The 19,430-nt window shown below is 41.9% G+C and overlaps 1 protein-coding gene and 1 long non-coding RNA gene across 2 annotated transcripts in view; both read left to right on the plus strand.

The window, feature by feature from the left end:
• The first annotated feature begins 5,131 nt into the window (after positions 1 to 5,131).
• Positions 5,132 to 19,430, plus strand: part of LOC106563380 (ephrin-B2) — a 57,939-nt gene continuing 43,640 nt past the window's right edge. The window contains exon 1 of the mRNA XM_014128888.2: positions 5,132 to 6,183. Within this exon, the coding sequence (XP_013984363.1) occupies positions 6,035 to 6,183 (149 nt within the window). The 5' untranslated portion in view covers positions 5,132 to 6,034. The remainder of the gene's footprint in view (positions 6,184 to 19,430) is intronic.
• On the plus strand, positions 10,586 to 18,918 carry LOC106563381 (uncharacterized). The gene is made up of 3 exons (XR_001319244.2): positions 10,586 to 14,881; positions 15,381 to 15,502; positions 17,969 to 18,918. It is a non-coding gene; the product is annotated as an uncharacterized lncRNA (long non-coding RNA).

A 19,430-nucleotide genomic window follows, 5' to 3' on the forward strand; every position in this document is an offset into this window, starting at 1 on the left:
GAGTGATATCCCCTCCCCACCACCCCTACGTAGTAATAGGTTTGACCTGGTGGAGTGTATGGAATGATGGCTGGGTTGGTTTGGGACATCCTTTGACGTTCTAGCAGAGCAGTAAAATGATTGAAGTAATGAGGATTAGTGAGAATGCTGTAAAAAGAGAATGCTAAAACTATTAGAGGAATGTTTGTAATGCAAAATTGCTTTAAAGAAGTTTTGGGGAAATGTTATGGTTATTACCTCTTGCTACTCAAACACAGCAGAATTTTAGATGGGGCTGGGCATTGTAAATAGTTTTTACTTTGAAGAGAAGTGTAACAGAATAAATAAACTAATGTGTGAAATGCAATATTAATGTGTTGTCACATTCTCTACATATTGTTTTAAAGGGAAGACCGATCAACACAAATGTTGACCTTGCACAGTGGGTTGCCGTCATATTGCATCTGACCACAGAAAATGTAATGTTCCTTTCCGGACGATTCCACATGTTGAATTGCCAGCTTTTGTCAACACCCAGCAGGAGATCTATTGTGCAAGACGGATGTTCTTTGTTGGTCTGTCTTTCCTTTTTAACAATAAATCGTGTGTATCTGCCTGCAGCTTTACATGTTGCCCACATGGGGGCATGGTATGTTCAGTTTTATTGTCCTATACTCCACACTCCTTTCTGCTTTCCCAATCATGAAACCACTGGAAATGAGCTGCTGAATTATTACATTGTAAAGGAAAAGCATCTGATACAGCAGTGGTTACCAAACTGTGGGGTGCTACCTTTTTTGGGGTGTGTGTTTCATCAGTTCCTCTTGTCATGCCAGTCATTGCATACCTTAGAGCTATAACTTGTCAGAAATGTCCAGATCAACTAGCCCATGTCAGCAGGCAGGTTGAATATTTTTGCCCATAGATATTGTTGTAATTTTTTTGTCACTCATATCACATCAATACTCATTAGACATGGCAAAATGTATAGAATTCCAAGAAAATGTGCTTTAAAACTGCAGTGTTCTTTGCACCCCATTACAAAATGTGTGGAATTGCAGGAAATAAGCTTTAAACCTGCAAAATTCTCTCCACCAAGAGGGGTGTGAACAGTGCTTGTGCTCTTAGAAATAGACGTGGAGCGTGTGTGCGCAGGGGGGTAGCAGGATGTTCGCCAATGCTTGAAGGGGGCTCCAAGTGAAAAGGTTTGGGAACCCTTTGTCGTGATGTGTGTTTTGTCCTATATTTGTAATCCCAGCCCCCGTCCCCGCAGGAAGTCTTTTGCCTTTTGGTAATAATTTGCCTTTTGAATAATTTGTTAACTGACTTGCCTAGTTAAATAAAGGTGAAAAAAAGATAAAATAACTGGTGGGGGAGCTACAAGCTTGTTACTGCACATTGGTCATTTCGTATGTAATCTCTCGTAGATCTATGTAAACATAACTAGTACTGTAGAACCTGTTGCAGGAATTTGATGTGGGGGATAACTAGCAGTAGTTCGGGTTTTTAGTCATTGGTTATTTGGACAAATCACGTTTTCTTAGGTGTTAGCATGTTTCGAATTTTGGAAGGGAAGGGATATTTGGCCCGTAATTTACAAAGAGAAATGGAGCTCCTTGTTCCAGTTCCAATCTTTGTTCTAGAATTTCTTAATCGGTACTCTTAACACATGTACCCAGAACTTAATCAAGCAGCTGACCAATTACGTGAGACTTCAGTTCTGGGTTAACCGAGATTAGCCATACTGCATCTGCCACAATATTTGGGACAAAATCTTTGACACATTTTCAGAAAGGTAAGGTCAACATAACTTTGACCTATAGGGTACATATCAGAAATAGCTGTATAAAATGTTTTTAAAATGGAAACCTTGAATGTTTAACTTTGTTTGACAAGTGGTTCTGAAGTGTCATGAAATTGATTCAAATTATAAACTAAAGAAACGTCCCTTTATCGGGATCCTTTCTTTCAAAGATCATTTGTAAAAATCCAAATAACTTCACAGATCTTCATTGTAAAGGGGTTGAACACTGTTTCCCATGCTTGTTCAATGAACCATAAACAATTAATGAACATGCACCTGTGGAACGGTCATTTAGACACTAACTGCTTACAGACAGTAGGCAATTAAGGTCACAGTTATGCAAACTTAGGACACTAAAGAGGCCTTTCTACTGACCCTGAAAACACCAAAAGAAAGATGCCCATGGTCCCTGCTCATCTGCGTGAACGTGCCTTAGGCATGCTGCAAGGAGGTATGAGGACTGCGGATGTGGCCAGGGCAATAAATTGCAATGTCCATACTGTGGCACGCTTAAGACAGCGCTGCAGGGAGACAGGACGGAAAGCTGATTGTCCTCGCAGTGGCAGACCACGTGTAACAACACCTGCACAGGATCGGTACATCCAAACATCACACCTGCAGGACATGTACAGGATGGCAACAACAACTGCCCGAGTTACACCAGGAACGCACAATCCCTCCATCAGTGGTCAGACTGTCTGCAATAGGCTGAAAGAGGCTGGACTGAGGGCTTGTAGGCCTGTTGTGCCATTGACATTAGAATGTTGGAAGCTTTGCCATCGAATTCCATTTACTGGGGAAGCTATGTTTTTTCATTTGTAACTTCGTGGCGAGAGGCACCAAATAGGCACCAAATTACACACACACACTGCTAGAACAGGGTTTTAAAAAGATTTGTAGACTCAGGTCCGTCACAGAATTCACTCATTAACCCCACAGAAATCATTTTCCAATAAGGCTGCCAAACAACTCAATGTGGTCTTATTGGCCAATTTCGCATGACCATACCTGTATGAAACATAATTATAGTATGCCCAAAAATAACTTAATGTTAAGTGATGTAGAGTATGCAACCACATGAGCCAGGTGTGCCAGTTATAGAAGATTGCCACAATTCTGTGAATAATTGAATAATGTGCCCAAAGATGTTACCACAATTCTGTGAATAATTTGACATCTTTATATCTGGCTCGTGTGGTTGTGTATTCAACATCACTAGGAACATTAAGATGTTTTTGGGCATACTACAATTACATTTCAAATGGGTAAGACCACATTTAATTGTATGTTGGCCATATTAGGAAAAAAATGCTTCAGTTACCCACCAGAGACATTTCTGGAACGTTCAGGTCAACAGAAATTACTTTGGACCTCTTTCCAATTATACACTGCTCAAAAAAATAAAGGGAACACTTAAACAACACAATGTAACTCCAAGTCAATCACACTTCTGTGAAATCAAACTGTCCACTTAGGAAGCAACACTGATTGACAATAAATTTCACATGCTGTTGTGCAAATGGAATAGACAACAGGTGGAAATTATAGGCAATTAGCAAGACACCCCCAATTAAGGAGTGGTTCTGCAGGTGATGACCACAGACCACTTCTCAGTTCCTATGCTTCCTGGCTGTGTTTTGGTCACTTTTGAATGCTGCCGGTGCTTTCACTCTAGTGGTAGCATGAGACGGAGTCTACAACCCACACAAGTGGCTCAGGTAGTGCAGCTCATCCAGGATGGCACATCAATGCGAGCTGTGGCAAGAAGGTTTGCTGTGTCTGTCAGCGTAGTGTCCAGAACATGGAGGCGCTACTAGGAGACAGGCCAGTACATCAGGAGACGTGGAGGAGGCCGTAGGAGGTCAACAACCCGCTACCTCCGCCTTTGTGCAAGGAGGAGCAGGAGGAGCACTGCCAGAGCCCTGCAAAATGACCTCCAGCAGGCCACAAATGTGCATGTGTCTGCTCAAACGGTCAGAAACAGACTCCATGAGGGTGGTATGAGGGCCTGACGTCCACAGGTGAGGGTTGTGCTTACAGCCCAACACCGTGCAGGACATTTGGCATTTGCCAGAGAACACCAAGATTGGCAAATTCGCCACTGGCGCCCTGTGCTCTTCACAGATGAAAGCAGGTTTACACTGAGCACATGTGACAGACGTGACAGAGTCTGGAGACGCCGTGGAGAACGTTCTGCTGCCTGCAACATCCTCCAGCATGACCGGTTTGGCGGTGGGTCAGTCATGGTGTGGGGTGGCATTTCTTTGGGGGGCTGCACAGCCCTCCATGTGCTCGCCAGAGGTAGCCTGACTGCCATTAGGTACCGAGATGAGATCCTCAGACCCCTTGTGAGACCATATGCTGGTGCGGTTGGCACTGGGTTCCTCCTAATGCAAGACAATGCTAGACCTCATGTGGCTAGAGTGTGTCAGCAGTTCCTGCAAGAGGAAGGCATTGATGCTATGGACTGGCCCGCCCGCTCCCCAGACCTGAATCCAATTGAGCACATCTGGGACATCATGTCTCGCTCCATCCACCAACGCCACGTTGCACCACAGACTGTCCAGGAGTTGGCGGATGCTTTAGTCCAGGTCTGGGAGGAGATCCCTCAGGAGACCATCCGCCACCTCATCAGGAGCATGCCCAGGTGTTGTAGGGAGGTCATACAGGCACGTCGAGGCCACACACACTACTGAGCCTCATTTTGACTTGTTTTAAGGACATTACATTGAAGTTGGATCAGCCTGTAGTGTGGTTTTCCACTTTAATTTTGAGTGTGACTCCTAATCCAGATCTCCATGGGTTGATAAATTGGATTTCCATTGATTATTTTTGTGTGATTTTGTGGTCAGCACATTCGACTATGTAAAGAAAAAAGTATTTAATAAGATTATTTCATTCATTCAGATCTAGGATGTGTTATTTTAGTGTTCCCTTTATTTTTTGGAGCAGTATATTATTAAAGTGTATAAGTGAGCAATAACTTGTTGTATACTGACCATTGTTTGTCATAGGATAAAATCCCTATTGGAAAAATGTATGGGATGGAGGAATGAGAATGATAACACATAGAAAGCTACCATAGCAGTGCAGCAATCACACATTTTCCAACTCTATGGACATAGCCCTTCAAAAAAATCCCTGGGACATGGTTAGCCAAAGTGAGCCTTAAGTAACCATCTGTCTTACATAACGTAACATATATCCTACTAAATGGAGGATATTAGATATACGTACATAATAATACGAAATGCTCTGAGACCAGGTTGACAATAGAGCTACACTCTGGAACACACACATATAGGTTGGCATAGACCACTCCAGTCCATCCCTCCCCCTTCTCCTAGCTGTTCTCTATCAGTGTGAACCATGGTACGATATTTGGAGTGCAGAGCGTTGGAGAAGGATGCAACGAACCCAAAGCGGTATTGTGAACAGGAGAAGAGACCAGAATAAGTTAACCGGGATGCATTATTTTTGAATGCGCCAATTTTCACACCGACACTTCGCCTGTCATTCAAGTTTGCTAGACGAAGTTTAACCGATATTGTGCCATAATAAAAGATAACGGACGGATGGAAGGGGCTATTTTTGTCCGCTAAGACTCAAAGGGATAAAATAATGGAGACAACTCTGAAAGCAATAACGCGTTAAGCATTCAAGTGCTGCAGTGTTTATAAGAGCACAGAGGACAGGCAATTATCAATTTGGGTCAGTGAATGTTCGCTTATATACCATAGTCCAATGTTGTATGCGTGCAGAGGGAAATTGGAGAGAGCAAGCCCGTGCATCCGGATGGCAGGTAGTCTATGGCACTTTGCAAAATAATAGATAAACGCCCACTATCCAAAATTATCCTTTCAAGGTAGCCTATTGGTAGACATTTACACTGATAATCCGGACAATCGGTGCATATTCATTTATCCGGGGTGGTGACATTTGGAGAGTGGGTGGACAGTGGCCTTATCAGCATGCAATGTCCCATATTGCTGGACACGTTTCAAACCAGAAACCTACATGTGGCCGCTGATGCACTTTAAACGCAAGACTAGAGAGGTCGACACATTCTATCCCCTCACACATTCCAACTACTGTGAGTGTTGTCTCTGGTTGATTGTTTTTGTTGTTGAAGTTTTTCCCTAGGTGTTTGCCCAAGTCACGCTATAGCTGTGCACTCTGAGGGATTTAGTGAACTTCGTTCGCACTCTTTGTCTAACTCGATTCCCCGTCCCTTCTTTTTTCGGAGGTAAAATGGCAGTAGAGAGCCAAGGAGCAGGAATGGCTCTCGCGTTTTGGGACGGCTGTAATGGTTTGGGATTTATTTTGATTTTTCTTGTGGATTTACTGGGAATAACTGCAAGTAACATGGAACCTATTTATTGGAATACATTGAACAAGAGGTAAGTGGTTAAACTTTAATTACATATAGGCTAGCATACCGTACTTTAGATTTGTCATAAATTCCCCCCAAAACACATTGCTGTCCGATTATGACTGACTGAATAGATAATGCAGAGGACACCGTTCCTTGACTGCCGATCAAAGCATGAAGAACTGTAGGTTATATTGGTGACATTGCATGCAGTCCGGCAGAGTGGCATTTGAAGACAGATATTGAACGCTTTACAATTACCACCTCATGGGGAACATGCCTTTGGGACACTGAATGATTATTTTGTGAGCTTCGATTTCAGGTCTCGAATTACATGGGTTCACTCAATATCCAACTGTAGACTAGGCTAGCCTAGGCCTAGTTGTTGCTGGTGGAGGTGAGTGGTGGTGTGGATACTGACTTCGTTGGAGAGGATTACGGTCGAGGAAGACTGTGCCTGGAGTTTACTGGCAACCGGTCCTATTCAACAGATAGGTGTCCTCTCCTATAGTTAAATATAGACCAGTGTAAAACCATAGCATACCCTTTCTGGCCATAGAGAGAGCAAGGAGATGGCAATGGAGTTGTTATGCGTGGGAATGCCTGTTTTTGGCAGACTGCTATTATGTCAGGGTTGCGTGAGAGAGGGGGTGGTCTTCACGCATGATTGCACCCTCATAAAAGGTCGCTTGAGTGTAGTCCGCTCGTTCGTTCCTCGATCCCCTCCCGCCTGTGCAGACTCATGCTAAGGTTGGAATCCACGCGAAATGGACACAATGAAAGCCAGTGAGAACCTGGCCTGGATTTGGCCCACACTGTTCCTCTTTTATCAAAGCTCAGACTCTCACATATTCTGGCAAGCATGCGGTAATTCCGTATCGATTCATTTTAAGATATTGGGGGTTTAGCCCAATGCAAGTAGGGGGGTCCGGGTCATCCTCAATTAACAACAAAATAGGAATTTCGACAGCTTAAATGCATGGATTTGGTGCACATTGAGATATTAGAGAAATATTTTTCAGGTAACTTGCACCTTCCCACCTGCCACAGCAGACACTTCCAGTACTCAATTACAATAGCTACTGTGGGTCTCTCTACACTGGAGCACATACGTCTACAGTATATTGCCAAAAACGACCATACCACTCGACAACTTCAAACATACTCTGGACCTGGCCAACGAGCCAAACTGATTGAAGAATCCCACAGTACCCTAACACACACACACACACACACACACACACACACACACACACACACACACACACACACACACACACACACACACACACACACACACACACACACACACACACACACACACACACACACACACAGAGAGAGAGAGACACTTAACAGTAATTAGAATCCATAGAGCAGCTTTAAGTGGTAGTCTACTTTCTCTGTGTTGTCTGTTGCTGTCTCTTTTGTCTAGACTCCTTTCTTGTCCTGTCCTGGTTGTTAAGTGTAAAAGTAAACAATTGTTTAAATAGTAATTTCACAGGCTTTTTCACCTCACCTGATAGTTCTTTGTTAACCGTGTTTTACCTTTTCACTGTTTGTATTTCACCTGTTGTAATTTGTGCAAGTAAATACAACTAATTAGAATGTATAGATCAGCTAGAAGGGAATACAGTCTCTGTGCTCAACCCACCTCGGAGAGAGAACAATCTGCCCTCTTCTGTCACTTTCTCTGTCTTGTCTGTTACTGTCTCGTGTAGGGTTGGACGGTTTATTTATATATATATATATATATATTAGAGGTCGACCAATTATGATTTTTCAATGCCGATACCGATTATTGGAGGACCAAAACCCGCCGATACCGATTAATCGGCCGATTTAAAACATTTTTTTATTTGTAATAATGACAATTACAACAATACTGAATGAACACTTATTTTAACTTAATATAATACATCAATAAAATCAATTTAGCCTCAAATAAATAATGAAACATGCTCAGTTTGGTTTAAATAATGCAAAGCAAAGTGTTGGAGAAGAAAGTAAAAGTGCAATATGTGCCATGTAAGAAAGGTAACGTGCCTTGCTCAGAACATGGGAACATATGAAAGCTGGTGGTTCATTTTAACATGAGTCTTCAATATTCCCAGGTAAGAAGTTTTAGGTTGTAGTTATTATAGGAATTATATGACTATTTCTCTCTATATGATTTGTATTTCATATACCTTTGACTATTGGATGTTCTTATAGGCACTTTAGTATTGCCAGTGTAACAGTATAGCTTCCGTTCCTCTCCTCGCTCCTACCTGGGCTCGAACCAGGAACACATCGACAACAGCCACCCTCGAAGCAGCGTTACCCATGCAGAGCAAGGGGAACAACCACTCCAAGTCTCAGAGCGAGTGACGTTTGAAACGCTATTAGCGCACACCCGGCTAACTAGCTAGCCATTTCACATCGGTTACACCAGCCTAATCTTGGGAGTTGATAGGCTTGAAGGGGTGGGTATTATTTGTGGAACGTTCCAACAGGAATCTGTTCCAAAAAACGTAAAGTAAAAGGTTGCCAACCAACAATGCATACAAAGTAGCAATGCATACAAACCTAGCTAACTAGCTGCCGAATAGGCATCAACTCACCACGTAGCTTATTCTTAATGTTTGTCCATAGGCAACCAGAGGGAGGACAGACATTTTTCGGAATAAACGTGATGAGTGAAAAACGCTCTGAAATAGACCACTCCCTACCCGGTATCTTATTCTGCCGCTATACAACTTTGTATGCGTTGTTTTTTGGCAACCTTGTTATTTACAAAGTTTTTGGAATAGATTCCTGTTGGAACGTTCCACAAATTATACCCACCCAGGTTGAAGTCATAAACAGCTTGAAACACAGCGAAGAGCTGCTGGCAAAACGCACGAAAGTGCTGTTTGAATGAATGCTTACGAGCCTGCTGGTGCCTACCACCGCTCAGTCAGACTGCTCTATCAAATATCAAATCATAGACTTAATTATAACATAATAACACACAGAAATACGAGCCTTAGGTCATTAATATGGTCAAATCCGGAAACTATCATCTCGAAAACAAATGTTTTTTTCTTTCAGTGAAATACGGAACCGTTCCGTATTTTATCTAACGGGTGGCATCCCTAAGTCTAAATATTCCTGTTACATTGCACAACCTTCAATGGTATGTCATAATTACGTAAAATTCTGGCAAATTAGTTCGCAACGAGCCAGGCAATGAACGCAAGAGCAGTGACACAATTTCATGTTAGCAGGCAATATTAACTAAATATGCAGGTTTAAAAATATATACTTGTGTATTGATTGTAAAGAAAGGCATTGATGTTTATGGTTAGGTACATTGGTGCAACGACAGTGCTTTTTTCGCAAATGCACTTGTTAAATCATCACCCGTTTGTCGAAGTAGGCTGTAATTCGATGAGAAATTAACTGGCACCGCATCGATTATATGCAACGCAAGACACGTTAGATAAACTAGTAATATCATCAACCATGTGTAGTTAACTAGTGATTATGTTAAGATTGATAGTTTTTTATAAGATAAGTTTAATGCTGGCTAGCAACTTACCTTGGCTTCTTGCTGCCCTCGCGTAACAGGTAGTCAGCCTGCCATGCAGGCTCCTCGTGGAGTACAATGTAAGGCAAGTGGTTAGAGCGTTGGACTAGTAACCGGAAGGTTGCAAAAACGAATCCCCCCTGAACAAGGCAGTTAACCCCCGGTCCTAAGCCGTCAATGGAAATAAGAATGTGTTCTTAATCTGACTTGCCTAGTTAAATAAAGGTTTAAAAAAAAATAAAAAAAATAAAAAATTAAAATGTTAAAAAATTAAATTGGTGGCCAAAAATACCGATTATCGATTGTTATGAAAACTTGAAATCGGCCCCAATTAATTGGCCATTCCGATTAATCGGTCGACCTCTAATATATATATATATATATATATATATATATATATACTTACATACATACTGAACAAAAATATAAATGCAACATGCATCTATTTCAACGATTTTATGGAGGTACAGTTCATAAGGAAATCAGTCAATTGAAATAAATTCATTAGGCCCTAATCTATGAATTTCACATGACTGGCAGGAGCGCAGCCATGGCTGGGCCTGGGAGGGCATAGGCCCACCCACTTGGGAGCCAGGACCAACCAATCAGAATTAGTTTTTCCCCACAAAAGGGCTTTATTACTGACAGAAATACCTCTTAGTTTCATCAGCTGTCCGGGTGGCTGGTCTCAGACGATCCCGCAGGTGAAGAAGTCGGGTGTGGAGGTCCTAGACTGGTGTGGTTACATGTGGTCTGCGGTTGTGAGGCCGGTTGGACCTACTGCCAAATTCTCCAAAATTACATTGGAGGCGGCTTATGGTAGAGAAATTAACATTAAATTCTGTAGCAACTGCTCTGGTGGACATTCTTGCAGTCAGTATGCCAATTGCGCACTCCCTCAAAATTGAGACATCTGTGGCATTGTGTTGTGTGACAAAATTGCACTCTTAAATGTGCAACTTGCACATTTTAAGAGTGGCCTTTTATTGTCCCCAGCACCTGTGTAATGATCATGCTGTTTAATAAGCTTCTTGATATGCCGCACATGTCAGGTGGATGGATTATCTTCGCGAAGGAGAAATGCCCACTAACAAGGAGGTTAACAAATTTAAGAGAAATAAGCTTTTTGTGCAAATGGCACATTTCTAAGATCTTTTATTTCAGCTCAGGAAACATTGGGACCAACAACTTACATATTGTGTTTATATTTTTTATTCAGTGTGTGTGTATACAATTTTTTTTCTCTGCATTCTTTTTACGCACAAAACCATTTAAGCAACATGGATGTTGATCCAGGAGGGTATTGAATGTCTCTAATCTGGGTACCAGTCTTTTTAGCTAACATGCCACTTGATGTCATTGCCAAAGAGACTGGCCATAAGACAATCTCAACGTTCAATATGCAGCTGGTTTTACGGCGGAGCTGCTCATTGGTTGTTGGAAATAACATTTATTTTCCATGACAACATGTGGAACCTCAAATAGAATTATAAAGTCAAAAACAACCATTTAGCGTTTAGATAGACAAGTTATTTTATTTTTAGAAAATCTTTTTGAGGTTGGAATTGCAGGATGTATTTAGTTTGAGAATTCAGACGTGAGTTAGCAACCTTTGACAGACTGGTTTTGTCTGGACAAACAAAAACCACATACCAACGTGTTCTGTGGAGAAAAAGTTCCTGTATTTTGATAATTGTTTTTATTAGAGTATAGCTTTTTGGGCCCCCCGAGTGACGCAGCGGTCTAAGGCACTGCATCTCAGTGCAGGAGACGTCACTACAATCCCTGGTTCGAATCCAGGCTGTATCGCATCCAGCCGTGATTAAGAGTCCCATAGGGCGCTGCGCAATTGGACCGGGTTTGGCTGGGATAGGCCGTCATTGTAAATAAGAATTTGTTCTTAACTGACTTGCCTCGTTAAATAAAAAAATAGCTCTGAGGGTCATCAAATCAGGATCAACTCATCTGTTCTCCTCGCGCTCATTAATGATATAGTTATACTTAACTTATAGTTAGTTATAAGCAGTGTCGTAGCATGCACCCCCACATTCCCGTAATTCTGGTGTCACTACATCATAACCTACTCTTCTGTTGCTGTCTCTGTCTTGTCTGGTGTCTCTCCATCATATCCTACTCTTCTGTTGCTGTCTCTGTCTTGTCTGGTGTCTCTCCATCATATCCTACTCTTCTGTTGCTGTCTCTGTCTTGTCTGGTGTCTCTCCATCATATCCTACTCTTCTGTTGCTGTCTCTGTCTTGTCTGGTGTCCCTCCATCATATCCTACTCTTCTGTTGCTGTCTCTGTCTTGTCTGGTGTCTCGCCATCATATCCTACTCTTCAGTTGCTGTCTCTGTCTTGTCTGGTGTCCCTCCATCATATCCTACTCTTCAGTTGCTGTCTCTGTCTTGTCTGGTGTCCCTCCATCATATCCTACTCTTCTGTTGCTGTTTCTGTCTTGTCTGGTGTCCCTCCATCATATGCTACTCTTCTGTTGCGGTCTCTGTCTTGTCTGGTGTCCCTCCATCATATGCTACTCTCCTGTTGCTGTCTCTGTCTTGTCTGTGTGGTTGGTGGGTGTGAGTGAGTGTGTGTGGGGTTAGGGATTGCAGGGGGCTTCTGACATCTAAAGCAGAGTCGTGTATGCTTGGTAAACGACTATAAACAGTTCTGAGTGCAGTCTGTCATCGCTCCAGGGGAAGTTGTTGTACAACTCTCCCCCTCAAATGGGCATTAAAAATTCATCCTTCACAGGCTGCTCAATATTTAATGAATCGTCTGCTAATTGGCTGAGGATAAAAGCCTGCTTAACTGGGCTAAGCGTTTCAGATTAAAACATTTTAAAGATTGGGAAAAGAAAGGAAACACCGATACACAGTGTCAGGAGACTGAGCTCTCTGCATCTTCACATGTTCATCCTTATTACCCCCTTACACTGCCTTATATAGCCAGAGTGTTACACCCCCAAAGTAGGAGTGTGTGTGATTTGTGTATGAGAAAGGAGTAAGTGTGTGTTTATTTGCTTGTGTATTTTTTTGTGTTTGTGCATGTTGTTCCCAGGGGTGTGGGTATCGTTGTTGTGTGTGTGTGCATTCCCAATCAGTCACTCAGCATCTGACTTAGTTGGGGTGTTTAGCGGCGAGCAAGATGAAAGATCATTGTGTGAGCAAACACTTGAGTTGAGAGAGAATCAGTGTGGTCGAGGGAGCAGAGGACGGGTCCCGCCAGCGCAGGCCAGCGTGGTGCACGCAAATTAAACTTGAGAGCTTGCGAGTATGACTTTGAGCGAACAGAACTGCATTGTCGCACGCAATAAATTAATTGGAGAGCAGGGATTTTTATTCCCCTGACTACATGTCAAGACTCAAATTACTGCACTCACAAATACGCTGCATCCCCACACGGATGTCTCCTCCCCATTTCACCCCAATTTTCCAGTTTGCTCTCCAAAATCCACCTTGCGCTCGGAACTTCATACTATCGTTTTATAACAGGAAAATTCTACCCAATGAACATAGCATGTAGCGGTCTACTGAAACGCAATTGGTCATGTTTTTGGATCAATCACGAATGCTCTAACCAGATTTTAGAGGTTTCCATAAGGTTAGGGTTAAACGTGCTACACATAGGATTTATTTTTGCATTGTAATTTCAGAAAATGTGCATAATATATCTGCAGTAATAATGGAGTGATAGTATTTCTTACCCGCCAGTGTTGTGATTCGCTGATATTCTCCTATTGATTTCTCCCCCCGGAGTGGCATCAAAATGGGTTCTGACTTTGTGGCTTTGTTATCTAGTGGAAATTGCTTTGTCACTTCCAAAACCGCTTTTGAAGCTGGTGGACGCAAACCAAAACTTTTGGTTTTGGTCCACCAGCTTCAAACAGCTGTAAAAATGTTTATTTTTATTTTATTGAAAATATTTTACTGATGATACAATAATTCCCTACACTATTCAGTGCTTGATCTCTCACAAAAACTGACATTGAGCAAACAGTGTAGAATTTTGCAACCAGGAAATGACAGAGCGATTCCACTAGATACACAGCCATAAAGTCAAAACAGCTTTCCCATTTTGACAACAGATGCCACTCCGGAGGGAGAAATCAATAGGCAAATATCACAGCCAATCACAACACTGGCAGATAAGTTCCAATATTACTGCAGATATATTATCGACATTTTTGGAAATTAGAATGCACAAATGAATTTAAAAAAAATGTAACACCTTTTATGTTTAGGTTTAAAATCAGATTAAATAGGCAGGGTTAATGACTTTGGCTGTGCTAACTAGTAACCACCTATTTTTGAGCACAGAAGAGGAAAGGGTGAACGATGGCTGACAATAAAGAGGTAAGTTTGATCGTTTTTCAGTAGAGAAACTACTAAACCAACTAGCTTAGCTAATCAACTATCATTTCAATATTGAAATTGAAGTAGGTAGTTATTTGGTATTCTGTTTTAATAGCAGGTTATTAGGTTAACGATAGTAGGTAGGAAGCTAACTAGCTAACCATCTAGCTAACATTTAACTCTGTGGTTTAACCAAAGATGGTTTCGTTTTCTATACCGTCTCTGGTTTAACTAAGAGCATTGTAAGTCAACGAGTGGATTAGTAGAGGAAGAGGACTTGGAAGAATAGTATGACTGGGAAGAAGTGGCAGAAGAGCGGGGAGAGGCATGGTGAAAACAGACCACTGAAGTATAAGAACAGACAGTGAGCACTCACGGTGGGAGAGGGCTATGATTGAGGAGGGGAAGTCGAGAGGTCAGGCTCCGAACCAAATAATAGCTAATATTGTAAAATGCTAAGCGCATACTTTAAAATGATTGAATAGATTTGATCACTTTTAATCTGTCAGTTTTTGTGCAGTTACAGTAAATGAGAATGACGTCAAAAACAATTTTCTCTCCATACCTCTTTCCATGCAGGTCCACTGTCACTAATATGTGGTGGTGAAGTCCCAATGGGCACAGATGTCAATTCAACGTCTATTCCACGTTGGTTCAGCGTAATTTCATTGAAATGACGTGGAAACAACGTTGATTCAACCAGTGTGTGCCAAGTGGAGTTGTTCTTTGCTCAGCTGACAGACCGGAGATACAGGAGCCCATTCGGTTCCAAGTAGCTTACCTTGGCTCTCCTCTACCTACAGCACTCTGGGGACTTCCAGCAGGTAACTATGACATCCACCAATCACTCCCGTAACTTAATCATTAATGGTACTGAGACTTCCTCGAATTTCTTTGAAACTGTATGAAGGCATTGTGCATAGGACATATGTCACATAGAGAGGATGATGACCAGATGGTTCTATTCGGAGGATGGGTCTACTGAATGTATGTGATAGTCATTGCTAAACAATATGAATAGTGTAAATAAGGGATAAAGTGAAAACCAATAGGAGGATAGCTCTCTACGAGGAGGGTTGGGCATGAAATGACAGCAGGCTGTTCAATACTGAGCCATACTGACTGACGTGTTCTGGATTGGTACAGTTTGGCTCAATCCAGTCCCAAATCATGTGCGATCACTTATTTGGCTAAATTATTATCCATAGTTGGCTCTTTTGATACAGCCACAGCAGTCATAAAATGGACTGTTACCTTGAACGCCAATTGAACTCTGTCTACGACATTTCCCAACCTCTTATTTTCCTTTCTCTCTCACTCCAGTTGTTCTCAGGAGATGGGTCAGTGTGCATAGAGAGAACATGTTCGACCAGGTGGAGTCAGGCTTCTACGTCATCGCCCTGGACCACTACACCAACGAGGCAGAGGACACCAACTTTGGACCAGTGAGTCACCAACTCATCTAAGGCCTTACACAACTCAGCACGTACACTGTACAAAACATTAGGAACACCTACTCTTTCCATGACATACAGTTGAAGTTGGAAGTTTACATACACTTAGGTCATTAAAACTCGTCATTAAAACTCGTTTTTCAACCACTCCACAAATTTCTTGTTAACAAACTATAGTTTTGGCAAGTCGGTTAAGACATCTACTTTGTTCATGACACAAGTAATTTAATCTAACAATTGTTTACAGACAGATTATTTCACTTATAATAACTGTATCATAATTCCAGTTGGTCAGAAGTTTACATACACTAAGTTGACTGTGCCTTTAAACAGCTTGGAAAATTCCAGAAAATGATGTCATGGCTTTAGAAGCTTCTGATAGGCTAATTGACATCATTTGAGTCAATTCGAGGTGTACCTGTGGATGTATTTCAAGGCCTACCTTCAAGCTCAGTGCCTCTTTGCTTGACATCATGGGAAAATCAAAATAAATCAGCCAAGACCTCTACAAGTCTGGTTCATCCTTGGGAGCAATTTCCAATCGCCTGAAGGTACCACGTTCATCTGTACAAACAATAGTACGCAAGTATAAACACCATGGGACCATGCAGCCTTCAAACCGCTCAGGAAGGAGACACGTTCTGTCTCCTAGAGATGAATGTACTTTGGTGCGAAAAGTGCAAATCAATCCCAGAACAACAGCAAAGGACCTTGTGAAGATGCTGGAGGAAACAGGTACAAAAGTATCTATATCCACAGTAAAACAGGTCCTATATCGCCATAACCTGAAAGGCCGCTCAGCAAGGAAGAAGCCACTGCTCCAAAATTGCCATAAAAAAAGCCAGACTACGGTTTGCAACTGCACATGGAGAAATGTCCTCTGGTCTGATGAAACAAAAATAGAGCTGTTTGGCCATAATGACCATCGTTATGTTTGGAGGAAAAATGGGGAGGCTTGCAAGCCGAAGAACACCATGAGGAAGGAAAATGATGTGGATATATTGAAGCAACATCTCAAGACATTAGTCAGGAAGTTAAAGTTTCGTCGCAAATGGGTCTTCCAAATGGACAATGACCCCAAGCATACTTCCAAAGTTGTGGCAAAATGGCTTAAGGACAACAAAGTCAAGGTATCGGAGTGGCATCGGAGTGGCAATCACAAAGCCCTGACCTCAACCTATAGAAGATTTGTGGGCAGAACTGAAAAACGTGTGCAAGCAAGGAGGCCTACAAACCTGACTCAGTTACACCAGCTCTGTCAGGAGGAATGGGCCAAAATTCACCCAACTTATTGTGGGAAGCTTGTGGAAGGCTACCCGAAACGTTTGACCCAAGTTAAACAATTTAACGGCAATGCTACCAAATACTAATTGAGTGTATGTAAACTTCTGACCCACTGGGAATGTGATGAAAGAAATAAAAGCTGAAATAAATCGTTCTCTCTACTATTTCACATTCTTAAAATAAAGTGGTGATCCTAACTGACCTAAGACAGGGAATTTTTTACTAGGATTAAATGTCAGGAATTGTGAAACGGAGTGTAAATGTATTTGGCTAAGGTGTATGTAAACTTCCGACTTCAACTGTATACTGACCAGGTGAAAGGTATGATCCCTTGCTTATTACATCCACTTCAATCAGTGTAGATGAAGGGGAGACAGGTTAAAGAAGGATTTTTAAGCCTTGAGACAACTGAGACATTTATTTTATTTTTATTTCATCTTTATATAACCAGGTAGGCCAGTTGAGAACAAGTTCTCATTTACAACTGCGACCTGGCCAAGATAAAGCAAAGCAGTGCAACAAAAACAACATGGAGTTACAAATGGGATAAACACACGTACAGTCAATAACACAATAGAAAAGTCTATGTACAGTGTGTGCAAACTTCCGAGAAGTTCCGAGACATGGATTGTGTATGTGTGCCATTGAAGGTGAATGGGCAAGACAAAAGATTTGAATCCCTTTTAATGGGGTATGGTAGTAGGTGCCAGGCACACCATTTTAGTGTAAGAACTGCAACACTGCTGGGTTTTTCACACTCAACAGCTTCCTGTGTGTATCAAGAATAGTCCACCACCGAAAAAGCATCCAGCCAACTGTGGGAAGCATTGGATTAAACATGGGCCAGCATCCCTGTGGAACACTTCGACACCTTGTAGAGTCCATGTCCCGACGAATTGAGGCTGTTCTGAGGGCAAAAGGGTGTGCAAGTCAATATTAGGAAGGTGTTCCTAATGTTCTAAAACCCCATTGGAAGAGACGACCCAAGGGTTCCTCGCCTCAGATCTCCTCCAATGGCTCTTCAGAAGGATGCGAGTAGAGAGGAAGTGAGGAGTTGAGCAGGGATGAATGGGGACAGAGCTCATGTCATTGTTTTAGGTGGAATCTTATGTTGAATGATACATTTATTATCTGTTTGCACTTATCTTTGTTCTACTTGTGCTCTTTCCACAGATGGCTCTGGCTTGCTGATAACATCTGATGTGATGAGACTCCCGATGCGATTTGACTCCTGTATTACTGACTGGATTCAATAAATCTTCATTTGAGATTCTGTAATTGATAGACAATGGTAGTTCCCAATCAGACAATTACTATAAAACAAATCTGTTTTCCTCAGTTCAATGTTTGGTGAATGCATGGCATTGTTTTGTTCTCAGTCCTCCTTTTGAATGCTGTGTGTATTGATTCAGTTCTAAACGACCTTTGAGTCCATCCTCACCTCTTCTATTACTGCAATGGATTGTCCGGTCTGCTGAGAGGGTCATTGGCTACCACCTGCTCTCCATCGTGGTACTGCATAACTCCAAGGCAAGGAAGCATGCAGGAAAGATCATCGCTGACCTCTTCCACCCCCTCTGGCAAACGGTTCAGGTCAATCACGATCAAAATCTCCCACCACCTGAACAATTTCTTCCCCCCGCGCTGTGGCCCTCACCAACCGGCCACCTGGTTCACAATGATCCTCTCATCCGCATGGACTTTGCACTATTCATCCACCGACTATGCACCCTGCACTATTCATCCACCAACTATGCACCCTGCACTATTCATCCACCAACTATGCACCCTGCACTATTCATCCACCAACTATGCACCCTGCACTATTCATCCACCAACTATGCACCCTGCACTATTCATCCACCAACTATGCACCCTGCACTATTCATCCCAGACCTGCACGACTCTTACATTCATCATTTAGGCTGTAGTTTTTTAGCTTAGTGTTCATACTGTATGTGGATCTGTGAAATTCTGTGTATAATGTCTTTATATTATGTTTATCGTCTGTCTCTATATTCTGTTTATTGTGGTAGCACCATTTCACAGTTTGAGGAACCACATTTTCACCATAAAAATGCACACCATAAAAATGCATTTATAATAAAGCATTTGCAGACTTATGTAAGATAGTCATTATTTAGGCTAATAATATAACAAAAAACTACTGTTCAATGCATGGCGTAGTGGCGTATAGTAGGCCTAGGCTTTATCAGATACATTTCTTCTCTTGTTTTTATAAACACATTTCATGCAATTATACTACACTTGATATGAGACATTACGTAATTTCCGGACTATTAAGCGCACCTGAATATAAGCCGCACCCACTGAATTAAAAACAAAAAAATATTTTTAACATAAATAAGCCGCACATGTCTATAAGCCGCAGGTGCCTACCGGTACATTGAAACAAATTAACTTTACACAGGCTTTAACGAAACACGGCTTGTAACAAAAATAAATAGGCTTTAACGAAACACGGCTTGTAACAAAAATAAATAGGCTTTAATGAAACACGGCTTGTAACAAAAATAAATAGGCTTTAACGAAACACGGCTTGTAACAAAAAATAAAGAATTAGCAGTAAACAGTAGCCTACCAAGAAAGTCATTGGTCACTATCTTCCTCCTCC

The sequence above is a fragment of the Salmo salar genome, chromosome ssa11, assembly GCF_905237065.1.
Source record: "Salmo salar chromosome ssa11, Ssal_v3.1, whole genome shotgun sequence".
Lineage (NCBI taxonomy): Eukaryota > Metazoa > Chordata > Actinopteri > Salmoniformes > Salmonidae > Salmo > Salmo salar.